The 14,264-nt window shown below is 36.0% G+C and overlaps 1 protein-coding gene across 2 annotated transcripts; it reads right to left on the bottom strand.

Moving 5' to 3' along the window:
- Positions 1 to 2,407: 2,407 nt before the first annotated feature.
- LOC115919470 (myosin light chain kinase, smooth muscle-like) lies at positions 2,408 to 9,462 on the bottom strand. Of its 2 annotated transcripts, XM_030973363.1 has the most exons (5): positions 9,396 to 9,462; positions 8,110 to 8,298; positions 7,579 to 7,677; positions 6,682 to 6,827; positions 2,408 to 6,282 (listed from the first exon to the last, which is right to left on the bottom strand). In XM_030973363.1, exons 2-5 carry the CDS (start codon positions 8,174 to 8,176, stop codon positions 5,734 to 5,736), a joined length of 861 nt encoding a protein of 286 aa, XP_030829223.1. In that variant the 5' UTR covers positions 8,177 to 8,298; positions 9,396 to 9,462; the 3' UTR covers positions 2,408 to 5,733. The 2 variants fall into 2 exon arrangements, with proteins under 2 accessions (XP_030829223.1, XP_030829222.1); XM_030973362.1 differs by lacking the exons at positions 8,110 to 8,298; positions 9,396 to 9,462 and adding an exon at positions 7,810 to 7,992.
- Between the last annotated feature and the right edge of the window lie 4,802 nt (positions 9,463 to 14,264).

Here is a 14,264-nt window from a genome sequence, read left to right on the forward strand (position 1 = left end):
ATAGGTAATGTTATACATGTACAACAGTGCTGAACCAAGGTTTCTCACTGAGCGGCGATTGCTTACGAACGTTTGGATTTGCCAACTTTTCTGACGAATGTCGGCGAAAATCAGGGTTCGCCTCTGCGACATTTAGCGACAATTAGCAACATTTGAGCGAATGTTTTCGAAAGTCTTTGCGAAAGGCAGCGACTATTATCGACTGTAAGCAAATGTTAGCGACAGTTTTTGCGAAGATTAGCAACTATTTTCCAATCCTTTGCCACTATTTGTGAATGTTTGGGACCTTTGGCTAACTACTTAATGAGTCGATTTTATATAGACCCACATGGTAACGAGGTAGCTAGCATAGGCGAATCAAAAAGAGCTTCAGAGACACCGTCTTACAACCGTTTGCAAAGGCTTACAACTGTTTTGCAAATGCTTGCAAATGTTTGTGGAAAAAATAAATTCGCAAAGACATATTCGCAAAGAACAAGAAAAACTGTTTGCGAACTTTTTTGCAACCTTTTACGAATCCTGGCGAAACTCCAAAATTCGCTACGTTCGCCGGTCAGTGAGATACCCTAGGGATTTATCACAGTTCTTTATTGGCAATGAGTGAGGCAAGTAAGAGAAGCTATAGGAGTCAAGAGTTTGAGGAAATGTGATAGTGAAACGAGGCCGCGGGAAGCGAAAGGAGACTCGAGGGAGAAGGGGACGGAAAATAGAAAGTTTTTAACAGTTAAAAGTAAGAGCCATGGACATGGTGGGTGATAATCGTGGGAAGGAGGGGAGAAGAAGGAAATGGAGAGAGAGGTGAAGGAGAAAGAAAGAGAGAGAGGTGAGATGGGAGTAGGAAAGGAGACTGGAAAAGGAAACCGATTTGAAAGGGATGCAGACTGAAATAGGAAAAAGTGTAATAGTAATAGGCAAAAACAGAAATGTAGAACGTATGAATGTTTAAAATAAATAATCAGTTGTGTTTGGGGTAAATCATTTTTTCTTTTGTTATAAACAATGCAGGGGGAACTTTAGGCGCGAAGATATATAACTGAATTCTAATTATGCATTGGTCTTTTTATTTCTGATCTACCCGATTTAATTTGGAAAATTGCTAAGGGAGACGGGGAGTAGAGCTATTCTTTCCATTTATTTCCATTATTTTTCCTCTTTCTATCTCACGAGTCTATAGGTTTCGGATGGCATTTTGGTTTGATTTTAAAATATCGCTCTGGGAACTAGGGAATACAAATATGTATGTTTTTTATAACACGAGTAATCTTTCATAATTTAAAACCTCATTTTGTGTTTTTGTTTAGAGCATGCTGAAGTCAAGAACTATCGTAACATGTAATATTGATCATATTGATTACAATTTGAATTACCGACATAACCGATACTTGATCTTCGGACGACTGTTAGGTAGCTATGCTATTTCTAAATTCACAAATGTCGCGTCGGTGCAATAACGCCCTTACGCAACGCGAGCGTGCGCCGTAACGGAGAGAGTGCTTGAACGTTAATCACAGGAAGTATGAATTTTACCTAAAAGCAGTCATTGATTGTTTGATAAATCAATGTATCATATCAAGATGGGGAGAAAATACTGTCCAAAAAGAGCAGCCATAATATAAAAACTAGGTTTTGATTAAAAACATCTTTAAATACATGATTTCTGTGAGGGGCTTTATTGCGCTGAATTCATACGCATGTGTAATCTACGCAAGAAGGGCGTTCATTAACAATGGCTTTATTGCATCGCCTAATGCGCGCTTTTGAATTTGCGCAAGAAGGCCCTTGCCTATACGTACAGTACACAGAAGGGCTTTATTGCATGGTGCGCGCAATGTGCTTAGCAGATTTTTCTGCTGTTTTTCTATTTCTCTTCTTTTTTTTTTTTTTATAATAAAGGTCTTTTTTTTCCTGCCTGCATGAACAAAATTCACGGATAGACTATGTAATAACTACTTGTGTATGTTCGTCCGTCCGTATATGTGACATTTTGGATAAAGTTTGATAATTGATGCTCATTTTCCCAATCTTCAATCAATTTTGATCAAACTTGATTGGGTTTTGTAACAGGTATGGCGTGTACAAGGGTTGTGTCCAAGCTCATAATCTGCAGTCATAGATCGTTAAATGTAATGATTTTGATAGTCTTTCTCTTTTATTACTGCTCAGTTCTTCTTTCATTATTGATCTACCTGAATTCTTTTCACGTAATAATTATAAGGTTCAATGATCGCGATATTAGACCTTTGTTTTTATCAGTTTTCTATTGATTACGTGATTGCCTATCTTTTATTATAATTAACCACATGAAAAGGTAGAATCAAATAACATGTCTTTTGTTCAGTACCCTCCCTCTCCCTCTCCCTCTCTCTCTCTCTCTCCCTCTCTCTCTAGATTCGTCATATTTTTTCTTCCTTTCTCTCTAAATTAATAATAAATCTTGTCTTTTCTCACTATGCAAAATCTCATTCATACTCAGTTTATATTACACACATAATGGAAACACAATACAATCTTGTATTAAACAAGTAGTGAAAGTGTTTATTTCAAAACTTGTTGAAAATTCAAAACTGTTGATAAATCACAGAATGTATTTGACTTATGCCGTGTACATTGTATCTAATCCATAAATAGAATGACAGTAACACCTATGCTTTGATATAATATAAATTTGACATTGGTGGCTACACATTATTTAAAATAATCATTATTATTATCACATTTCATTGGCAGTCAGTTTGAAAGGCTTATCTTTGTTGAATAGAAGAAAATGATGTATGAAAGTCTTCAAAGTATAAGTCTCTAGAAAACTATCTTATTAGAAAATACATGGACTGCTAAAGTTCCAGATCGAGAGTTTTGAGATTCGAATTTCAGTTACTAGTCTTATTATAGACTCTTCTGCTGCATGTTTTTACTCCAAATTAATAGTGTCCACATATTTGAACGATTCATTCATAAATACATTAGTACTGATTATCACTGGCAAAGAATTTCAGTCACACAGTAGTTTTAACTAGACTCTTCTACTACATTTCTCCAACTTAATAGTATTTAAATATATTAACAATTCATTCATATTATAAATACTGATTAAATATACAGATACTAGTCTAATTATAGTCTCTCCTGCTGCATGTTTTTACTCCAAAATAATATTATTCACATATTTGAGCAATTCTCTCATAAATAAATAAATTAGTACTGATTATTACTGGCAAAGAATTTCAGTCACACAGTAGTTTTACTGACTAGAATTTTCTACTGCATTTACTCCAACTATATAGTATTTACAGATCTCAACAATTCATTCATATATATATATATATAGGCCTAATAAATACTGATTATCATCATCAACAAACTTCTGTTACCCACTATATTTATGTTAAAGACTCTTCTACTGCTATTTACTTCAATAATAATAGCTTTAATAATATTTAAAATTTTCAGCAATTCATTCACAAATACACAACTACTGATTGATGGCATAGAAGGAGCTCAAACAATGCAACCAGGCAGACTTAACTGTTTCACATTTGTAACATATAATACTCGCTCATAAAACATGTCAATTATGTACCTGTTCATATAATTTTTTTATTGTTATTGCTACAGTGTATGTTCTTGTCCACATAAAATATACAAATATACTTTCAGTATACCACACAACTTTTTATGAACGGTTATATTCCCTTTCCAGAAGGTAATTTCTACTTTTAATGGTTATAATTATGCATTATGAGAGATGATCATTAGCAAGTATCATTTTCATTAAAAATGCAAGTATTGCTACTGAATGCTGCATTTGTAAATAATGGGGGACCTTTTACTTGAAGTGACACTTCATGCATTTCAGATGATGATTACCTTCACATTCGACAAGTATTTAACTGAACACTTGTAAATCTCTTCTGAGTTGTAACCTGGAAGCTATAGATAAATGCACTTCTATTAACCAGACTCTTTGGAAATAGATAACCTATTTTAACTTCAAGTGAGAGAAAAATAGATTTGCACAATTAAATCACATCATACAGGGTCATAACTTACGTTGCTGTGTAGAAAGACGTTGTGTAGATATGTTTTGTCAAATGGAAATATCTTGTACAATACATATTATACGCAAGAACTACAATAATAGTTGAACCTTACTTACATTGGCAATTCATTCAGAAACAAAACATCATGTTGTTACCACAAAGACTAGTATGTGAGGACAATTTTTCATCCATGCTATATATATATTAAGCACTTGTACCTGTATTTGGAAGTTGAAGAAATGTGCTACTTATCAGCATCATACAAATGTTCACGTTCACTTTAAGAAGCAATGGCAAAAGTTGTAGGCCTCAACATGTGACCAAATTATTCAAAACTTTAATCAGACCTGAAAAGCATAACTATAAATGAACATACATGTACTTCTGTTATCAGAATATCAGTTGTGTATTATGATCTTGTACATTATGAATATCTAATATCTTCTGTACATAATTATGGCAAGGATTTTCCAGTGGAAATTTCATCAAGTGAAATAAGAGAAGAGAGCATAATGAAATTCCTTTCAGTGAATAAGAATATTTTACTACATAAATGTCAAATTCATTGAACCATACTACTAGTAGCAGCAATTTTCAATATGCACTTACAAGTCGACTGTAAAAATTATTCTTTGAAAGGATTCTACATTTTCTTGACATTTCGAAAAACCATCAGAGTAAAAGATGTTTTTGATATTAATATCTCTAAAAGACAAGATACATGTAGATGAAATTTGTGGATTATATGATTATTTTTAATGACAAGGCAGGAAAAAAAAATCTTCAAGGATATCAACAAGTATTGTTGTGAGATACAAAGGTTTCATCAAGCATTTTCATTAAATATTTGCACCGATCTGTTGAAATCACAACAAGATCAACACATAACAGTACAACAGCAGTATGGTTGCATGCTAAACTTACATGCAAGTTACTCTTCATTAGGCATCTCATCTGGGATACTTTGTAAAGACAAGTTCTTATATAAAGAATGATAGACACTGGATTGACTAAGCTCTTCCAAAGTCCAACAAGATCATCCTTCTCGCAAAAGAGATACACTGCCGCAACTGATACAAATTCTGAATTTGCAATTCTTTAAATCGCTGGCAAGATCCTGAAAAAAACATCTCTATGAAATCTGCACCAATCTGTTGAAATCACAACGAGATCAACAAATAACAGTACAATAGCAGTGGTTGCATGTTAAACTTACATGCAAGTTACTCTTCATTAGGCATCTCATCTGGGATACTTTGTGAAGACAAGTTCTTATAAAAAGAATGATAGATACTGGAATGACTAAGCTCTTCCAAAGTCCAACAAGATCATCCTTCTCGCAAAAGAGATACACTGCCGCAACAGATACAAATTTTGAATTTGCAATTCTTTAAATCGCTGGCAAGATCCTGAAAAAAATATCTCTATGAAATCTGCACCAATCTGTTGAAATCACAACAAGATTAACAAATAACAGTACAACAACAGTATGATTTCGGTGCCCCAATCCCCTCTGGACTCCTCTTACTTCTTTCCATATCATTCATGTAGAATATATGGAAACTGCAAGTCAAATAAACCTGAGAGCATTCACGCATGGACCCTTATAATACAACAGACTTACTGTTGAACGAGAACCATCACCATCACTGTCGGGAGTTGATGCACTGGAAGCCTCCATGTCGCCACCATCCGTTTAAGAAGCATCCATGTTGTGGCCATTAGGAGCTGGAGTAGAAGCATTCATGTTGTGGCCATTAGGAGCTGGAGTAGAAGCATTCATGTTGTGGCCATTAGGAGCTGGAGTAGAAGCATCCATGTTGTGGCCATTAGGAGCTGGAGTAGAAGCATCCATGTTGTGGCCATTAGGAGCTGGAGTAGAAGCATCCATGTTGTGGCCATTAGGAGCTGGAGTAGAAGCATCCATGTTGTGGCCATTAGGAGTTGGAGTAGAAGCATCCATGTTGTGGCCATTAGGAGCTGGAGTAGAAGCATCCATGTTGTAGCCATTAGGAGCTGGAGTAGAAGCATCCATGTTGTGGCCATTAGGAGTTGGAGTAGAAGCATCCATGTTGTGGCCATTAGGAGCTGGAGTAGAATCATCCATGTTGTGGCCATTAGGAGCTGGAGTAGAAGCATCCATGTTGTGGCCATTAGGAGCTGGAGTAGAAGCATCCATGTGATCACCTCCTACTTGCATTTCAGAATGTATTGCCTCAACAATCAAGGCTAGGGTGGGGTCGTTCTGTAATAAGAAACAAAAAGGATAACATGATTTTAATGGTTTCAGAGTCATTTTAGGGGTAAAAATACTTCCCTTGATATAAAACTATTAATGTTTGCATGAAAATGTATATACCGCGATGTATTTATATCAAATTCGAATTTGATCATATTATTAAAGCTACATATCTTCAATTTACCCACACATGTTGTTCTTTTTTTTAAAGCTGAGATGTGCTAGCGGTTTGCTTCCAAACATGTCATTGATGCCAACAAGAACTTGCTCCATATGTACTGCTAAAGTATCCAATTATAAAGTACTGTAATGTGATCTTGCATGATAAGCATTCACTTTATTACTTTTTGCAATTCTTAATGTACCCATGAGGAAAAAAAGCACACAAATGAGAAATTATCTTACCAAAAGTTCAATATGATTCTCACAGTGGTCATCCTCCATAAAGTGTTTTGCACACAAAAGTGACATGCATAAGACGCATGCAGCAAAAATGTCCTCTCTGCAATTAGTATGCACGCAGCTCTTGTGGTGTTCATTCCCTGTCATTTCTGTTCATTCAAAATAAATGATAAACAAGGAAAAGACAATAATCTTGTGAAAGTTGTGAATAAATTAAATTTGTATTCAAAACAAAGTATGTTTGGCTGGTCATGGAAGCAAAATTAAACATGTGTGGAGTACTCGCATCTTCCTTATTCTTCAACTATCAAACTGCCTGGAAATCATACTTGTTACTTCCAAGCTCTTCAGTAATACAGTCCTGGTACAAAACGATGTGGTTTGAATATCAGGAAATCTATATTAATACAACTATTTCTCTTAATGACATCTTTATTTAAGAAATGGATAAAGGCAAATTTGGGCCAGTATTATCTGTAGAAGTGAGGAATTTGACCAAAGTAAAAAATATAATTATGCTTTGAATTCAGATTATAACTACAATGTATAGCTATTGTTAGAAAACTGGTATTAAAGTACATTTAACTGTGTGGCATACAAATAATATTAGATGAATCTAAATGATACTAAAATAGAAAGATACCTCAAACCACCAAAAACTTGGTCCTTTGAATATTAATTTTGCAAAAAGTAATGTGAATGATGTTTTAATTATAATGTGTACAATATTACAGTGTGACAATTAAAGGTGAAAAAAAAAATCAATGTCCCATTTGCTGTAAAACACATACCAATTAAATGATATTGTCGCATGCAGATTTACAATGGCTGATATTTTCTATAACTAAAAATATAATGTACACCTCCAGATATTGTAAAGAATGTTTGTTAATTGCTTACCATTATGGACTAGGTGCTTTAGAGGCATATCATCGGGATCAATGACATCATTTTGCACTGAGGCAAAATAGGGAACTGTGTTGACACTATCAGCATCCTCTAAAAGAGATAATGTATATAAAGTAAGATTAATCTTTTGATGGCTAACACTTACAATGACTGATATTTTCTATAGTTTAACATATAATGTACACCTCCAGATATTCTAAAGAATGTTTGTTAATTGCTTACCATTATGGACTAGGTGATTTAGAGGCATATCATCGGGATCAATGACATCATTTTGCACTGAGGCAAAGGAGGGAACCGTGTTGACACTATCAGCATCCCCTAAAAAGAGAGAATTCATATTCAATACTTGTTTTGCTGACTAGCGATTGCAGAGTTGAGAAAAAGAGGGATGGATGGGAAATGTTTTCTTTTCTTCATTCAATCATATGAAATGTATTTTATGTAAGATTGATGTTTTAATGGCTAACATTTTCAATGACTAATATTTTCTACAACTCAAAATAATGATATATAAGTTACCTGATGATGTACGATGAATCACTTGAAGTACCTTCCCTGCCCACCAACGCCCACGTTCATCTTTCATCTTCACGTTGGTCCCTTTCCTTAATGGATTCTTCTAAAAGAACCAAACGTCTTTCAAATCCACGTAGTGCCTGGATCCATCCTTTTTCCATTGGATGAGCAGGTCTATACCATTTGTTTCAGCTGTAAACAAAAAATAACAGAAGTCAATTTAACAAATTTGAATTGTTCAGCTATGTGGTGTTGAAAAGATTTGAAATCTACATTCCAATAGTACCCTAGTCTGCCCACCAAGACTTTTCATACAAAAATGAAAAATAATAAACAAGAATCTAAAACTAGATACCTGCGTGACTTGTTCAAAAATATTCGGAAGATTGATGCAAAAAATCTGAACAACTAACTCACATTTAACACCTCTCCGCTTGGCTAGAACATTGATGTGCAAGTATGTGCACCCCATTCAATTTTATGTACATCCAATTTGCAGCCATTAATTGTGAGATTTATAAAAACTACAAAAGTTGCATAACTCTGTTGATTATAACATGACATGGAATGGCAAATTTGTTTCTTAGAAAACCGTCTGTTGCGTCTTTTCTTCCATCGCAATCACACATTAATTAATGCAGTTTAATAGACTAATGACAAAAAAATAATTATTATGTTAGACCTAGGGTCTACTTAGATCTAGTCTAGAATCTAGATAGAGTACAGACTAGAACGATCTAGACCCTAGATCTAGACTAGATTAGATTCAATGATACAAAATGATGGACATGCACCTCATATTATTTCACCTTTAATCATAACCATATGATTTTTGTTATAATATAGATCTAGGGCTAGGCCTAGATCTAGTCTAAGCGAATGTTCATACTAGAGACTCTAGCTACATCATACATGTTTGGATTTAATGAAACAAAATGATAGACATGCACCTCATATTAATTCACCTTTAATCATAACCATATGAATTTTGTTATATAAGCGAATAAAGATGTTCATAGCTACAATGTTTGTGTGCCAAAGGTCGCCATAGACCCGACAGTTACATTGTAAGTCTAAGCCGTATTCGCCATAACAAGACACGATATACAGTACGTGGGACAGGTGTACTAAATTTGTTCATTACCAGACACTCTTCAGTACCGTATACCAACAATAAAATCATTTAATACGTATATCGGCACTTAAATACTTTCAACAACCATAAAGCCATAAGTAACTGATATAAATGACTTATCTGCACATTACAACTTGTTTATTTAAATGCTTACGTAGTAGACTGGAATCCCCGGCAGACGACATGTTGATCGGCAGGGCGTTCTTGCACAAACAATTTTGTACCGCGAAGTACAAGTCCGCGCTAAAACGCCTCTAGTACGGGAGGGCGTTGTATTGCTCATAACTCATCAGAAACTTCGAAATAGACAACAAAAAATATATTTCTGGAATTCTTGTGTCATGTAGATTCCATTTCTGTGAAAATCTCAAAAAGGCTCAAAATCGTCAAAAATAGCAGACGACACAATATTTGGAGCTAAGGGCGTTCTTGCACCGACGCGACGTATTCATAGTTTTAAAATCATTTGCTCTTATTTGATTAAAAACGATGAATACAAAACCTTATGGTGATGTACTGCTGCTGCTGCTGTTGCTGATTATGGTGATGTTGGTGGTGGACTGGTGGTGATGTGTAAACAAGATTAGAAAGAGAGAAAGGGAGAGAGAGTAAGAGAAAGAGGGAGAGAGAGAGAGTGAGAGCGATTTCCTTGTTATCGTTCAGTAATCAATGAGAGTGTCTCCCAAAGATACGCTATACCGCCCTCTGAGGAATGCAAACGAATCATTATTTTGTTGGTCAGGAGGGCTCCTTGGTTATTATTGTTGACGGAATCTGAGATTTTTTTTTCTTTTCAATTTCATTTGTTGTTTACTCGGTAAATAAATCCAAACCAAATGTCGTTTTCCCATTTGTGTAGATCATGAGCTTCCTGCCGATTTTCCACCTGTACATAACGGGGGAAATGCTTATCGAGTGTAAGGAAGAGTGAAGGTGGCGATATTATATCCCTCCTTAAAAAGAACAGAAAAGGCATATTTGCCAGTTAGATATAAACGTAAAAGGTAGTCAATGCATTACAGAGTTAAATGTAGTATATACATTTAGATTCTAAATACGGATGGAACAGTAACATTTAGTAACATGTTTTCACAACGCACACATTTATTTTGATGAATCTCTTCCATGCACTAACAGTAACAAATTATCTTATATTGAGGTTGGTACGACCAGGGGCGTAGACAACGGGGGGGGGGGGGGGGGGGATGAGGGGGATGGCATGTACAATCATCCCCCCAGGTTTGGGGGAATGATATTTGCTTACTTAATAAGTCATAATGATGATAATAATAGTAATAATAATAATGATAACAATTATAATATTAATAATAATAATAATTATGATGATGATAATAATATTCCTATTCATTATTGTAATTGTGTTTATTGTTATTAGCCGCATTCACACGGTGAACCACAAGATAACCACAAGATTAAACAGGCGCGGATCTACGGGGGGGGGTTTAGGGGGTTTAAACCCCCCCTTGGGCGGCCCAAAAAACAAACCAAAAAAAAAAGGGAAAAAAAGGGGGGAAAAAGAAAAAAAGAAAGAAAAAAGAACGCACGCTGGAGAGAAACCCTTTCTAGTGCAAATATTGTGAGAAGATATTCAACTCATCTGGTAACTTAACCAAACACATGATAACTCTGGATATAACTGTGTATTTAACTGTTACTTGATTTAAAAAGACGTTATCATGCACTGCTTTTTATGGTCTCCATTGTGTTAATAGATGCCAGGAAAACATCACTTACGGGGTTCAAATAAACACCCCCAAAAAAAAATCGGCTCGCCGCTTCGCGGCTCGTGGACGATGCTCTGCATCGTCATTATTGGTCAACCCCCCCCCCTTATAGCAAAAAGCTAGATCCGCCCCTGAGTCATCCCCCCCAGGTGTACGAACCTGTCTACGCCACTGGGTACGACAAAGGACCGTTCATGATAACGATCGCAAGAAACTACATAAGATCGACTTCACGGTAAATTCGTTGTCCTATTCTATTGCCTTTAGAAATCATGTTAGCATTGCATATATTGTGATATATGTTGTACTGTTCGTATAAGACGACGCAAAATAAGCTATCAAAATTTCTCCAGATTGATTTTTCAAAAAATATTTTGCGATCGTGTTTTTCCAAATAAATTCTAGGTAGCGTGTTGGAAATAATGGGAAAGAAAATGATTACTTCCTCTGTTTTGTGCTATGTGCATGAAGAGAACTGAAATGAAAATTATCACCGATGAAAGTAATGGGGAAAGATGAATTTCAATTAGATTTGATTTATATTTCCTAAAAATGTGATGTTCTCTATACAACAGAAAAAGAAAAATGTCTCGTTATGAACTACGGAGATTTGTGGGTCAAGACATTTCCGCTCACAATTCAGAAACGGATTTCCTGCCTTTCCAATTTCTTTTTCTATTTACTACTGACATAGCCTCTTCTTTATTTTATTCATTTCCACATCCTTCCCTCAATCGATCATTATCTCTCAGCGTCTTAAATTATTTAGCTTTAGTAGGCCGATTTGCATTACATACTGAAAAACTTGTCTATTTTCAAGCGTTGATGAGTCTATATTGACTACTTTTCGTTGAATATGAATAATGATAATAAACATTATTTTGTTTACCCACGGAAACCCCGTCAGCTTTAAGGCTGTTCCTTCCGAGGGCCCTGCTTTACTCTAACCCTGACGATTTCCAGGTACCCATTACATGCACATGCATGGATGGAGTGTAGCAAGCGTATAGATTAATATCTTGCCAAAGGACCCTCAACCCTTAGTTGGATTGAGAGTCAAGTGAATGAACCGACACCTCCACACATATACCATAGACATGAATTAATATATACATTAATTTCTATTTTCATAATTAATACACTGAACACGTATAGGCCTATACTTTTGTCACATCTCTCTGTTTCTCCCCGTGTGGCGCTTATAACCTTCTGCTTATAATCGTCGTCTATTGAACATTACATACGCTCCCGGAACCTGCTATTTTTCACTTTGATTTATTATTACACATTATTATTACATAAGTCTAGACCTAAGTCATGTATTAAAGCCCAGTAGCAATGAATATAATGTAATTGCTACTGTGCTTGAATACATGAGGGTGGACAGGCGCGTACGCAGGGGGGGGGGGGGTTTGGGGGGTTAAATCCCCCCTTTGGTATTTTTATGTGTATAAACCCCCCCCCCCCCTTTTGTTTTTTTTAATTATTAAAAAATAAAAAAAAATAAAGAAATTATCCCCATGACTGACCTAAAACAGGTGACCTTACCCCCCCCCCCCCCCCCAACGGAGCAAAATGTCAAATTTTCAAATTTCGAGGTCAAAAAAAAAAAAAAAAAGTGTCCTCTTAGCCCCCCCCCCCCCCGCGCTTATTCAGCGGTGGGCTGAGTCGTTACGAAATTTTCGGCCCGATTTATAAATGTTAAACCCCCCCCCCCCTTGAAAAAATCCTGCGTACGCGCCTGAGGGTGGATATATACATTAGGACTCCAGCTCATATTCCTTCCCAGTGTAGTCACTTTATGCACAATGGCTAGCAGGTTGACTGACTTTGTTGTTGTGTTCAGTGCCCTGTTTCATAAAACTTGATATCAATAACAAGTTATGATAACTGTTATCAGCTACTGAGATCGTGGCATTTGGTTGGCCGAGAGCAAATATGTCACAGATATTTAGCATTTGTTATTAATAACATGTTTTATGAAACAAGGCCCACAAACTATTCATGAAGACAATGGAGGATCACGATGAGCAAACTTGAAACCCCAAGACAGGATACATGGAGAACATGTATGGAATGGTGGTTCAGTCAATAATCTGACAAGCTGCTAAACTAGTTCCGTTTAGATTTTCCAAAGTATGTGTAGCCAACAGACCCAAAATGAACTAGGATGATCCTGACTATACATTAAAAAAACTAGTATGAAATAACAACTTATCAATTATGGAGCTCAGAGAGGGACTGCCTGTCAGGTGCACACTACTCATTTATACTATGGTAGGCAAACTTAAAGGTAATGCAAAGTTTTGGGAAATTTTGAAAATTGGGTGGATAGTGAATCTTTACAATTTTGATATATTTGGATGCTAGATTTAATAACTGAAGATTACATTTAGCATAAATGCGCCTGCTGAACTGTGAATATGCTAACAGATGTAACAGTGAAAATAAACACTCATGATTCATGGTCGTGATTTATTATATACCTTGAGTTTGCCAACAATAAGTGTGCTTTTAACATACATGTACATGTAAAAGGCATAAAGATAGAGAAAAGCTTGTCATGGCCTAGCATCCTGGATTATTTAGGTTTGTGTCATTGTGTTTATAAATTGGGTGCATGCCATATTCATCAAGCTCACACACTCTGTAGTTAAACAACATGAAGTTCATTAAAGGATTAAGGTATGATGAATTATTTATTTAAATGTACCATTTTAGCTGTGAAATTCCCCTGTGAAGTACATGTAGACACTTGTATTAATATTGTCCGTTCGTTCGTGTCTCCTTAGATCAATATAGTAATTTATGTAAAGTTCCTTAATTAGAAGTAAATTAAATTAAATTAAGTTCTTCCATCGCTCGATTGCTGCTATGGCCGTTTCATTAACAAGGGACAGGTCTTCATCTGTGCAACCCGTTCCGCCGCACTGTAAGAGGTGGTCCATCGTCTGAGCCTCTCCGCAGTCGCAGAGAGTATCTCCTTTATGGGCATAGCCCCATCTTACCATATTGACCTTAAACCGTCCCATTCTCGTCCGCATTCAATTTAGGCATTGCCACTCCGGCCACTTTAGGTTAAGACCTTTGATGAGTACGGGCTTGACTGATGGTGGAGGATTCTGTTCAGGTGGTGGGACAGAATCGAGGAAGCTGTGTCGGGATATAAGTCGTTTGTGGGGTTGTAAGTATGCGTGTAGCATGTGTCTGTCATCTGTCGCCTGCTTCATCCGTTCCTTTAGGTAGGTGTAAGTGCGCCTTTGGTTAGGAGATCCAAT

Source organism: Strongylocentrotus purpuratus, unplaced genomic scaffold (assembly GCF_000002235.5).
Source record: "Strongylocentrotus purpuratus isolate Spur 01 unplaced genomic scaffold, Spur_5.0 spur5_scaffold_6, whole genome shotgun sequence".
Taxonomy (NCBI): Eukaryota; Metazoa; Echinodermata; class Echinoidea; order Camarodonta; family Strongylocentrotidae; genus Strongylocentrotus; species Strongylocentrotus purpuratus.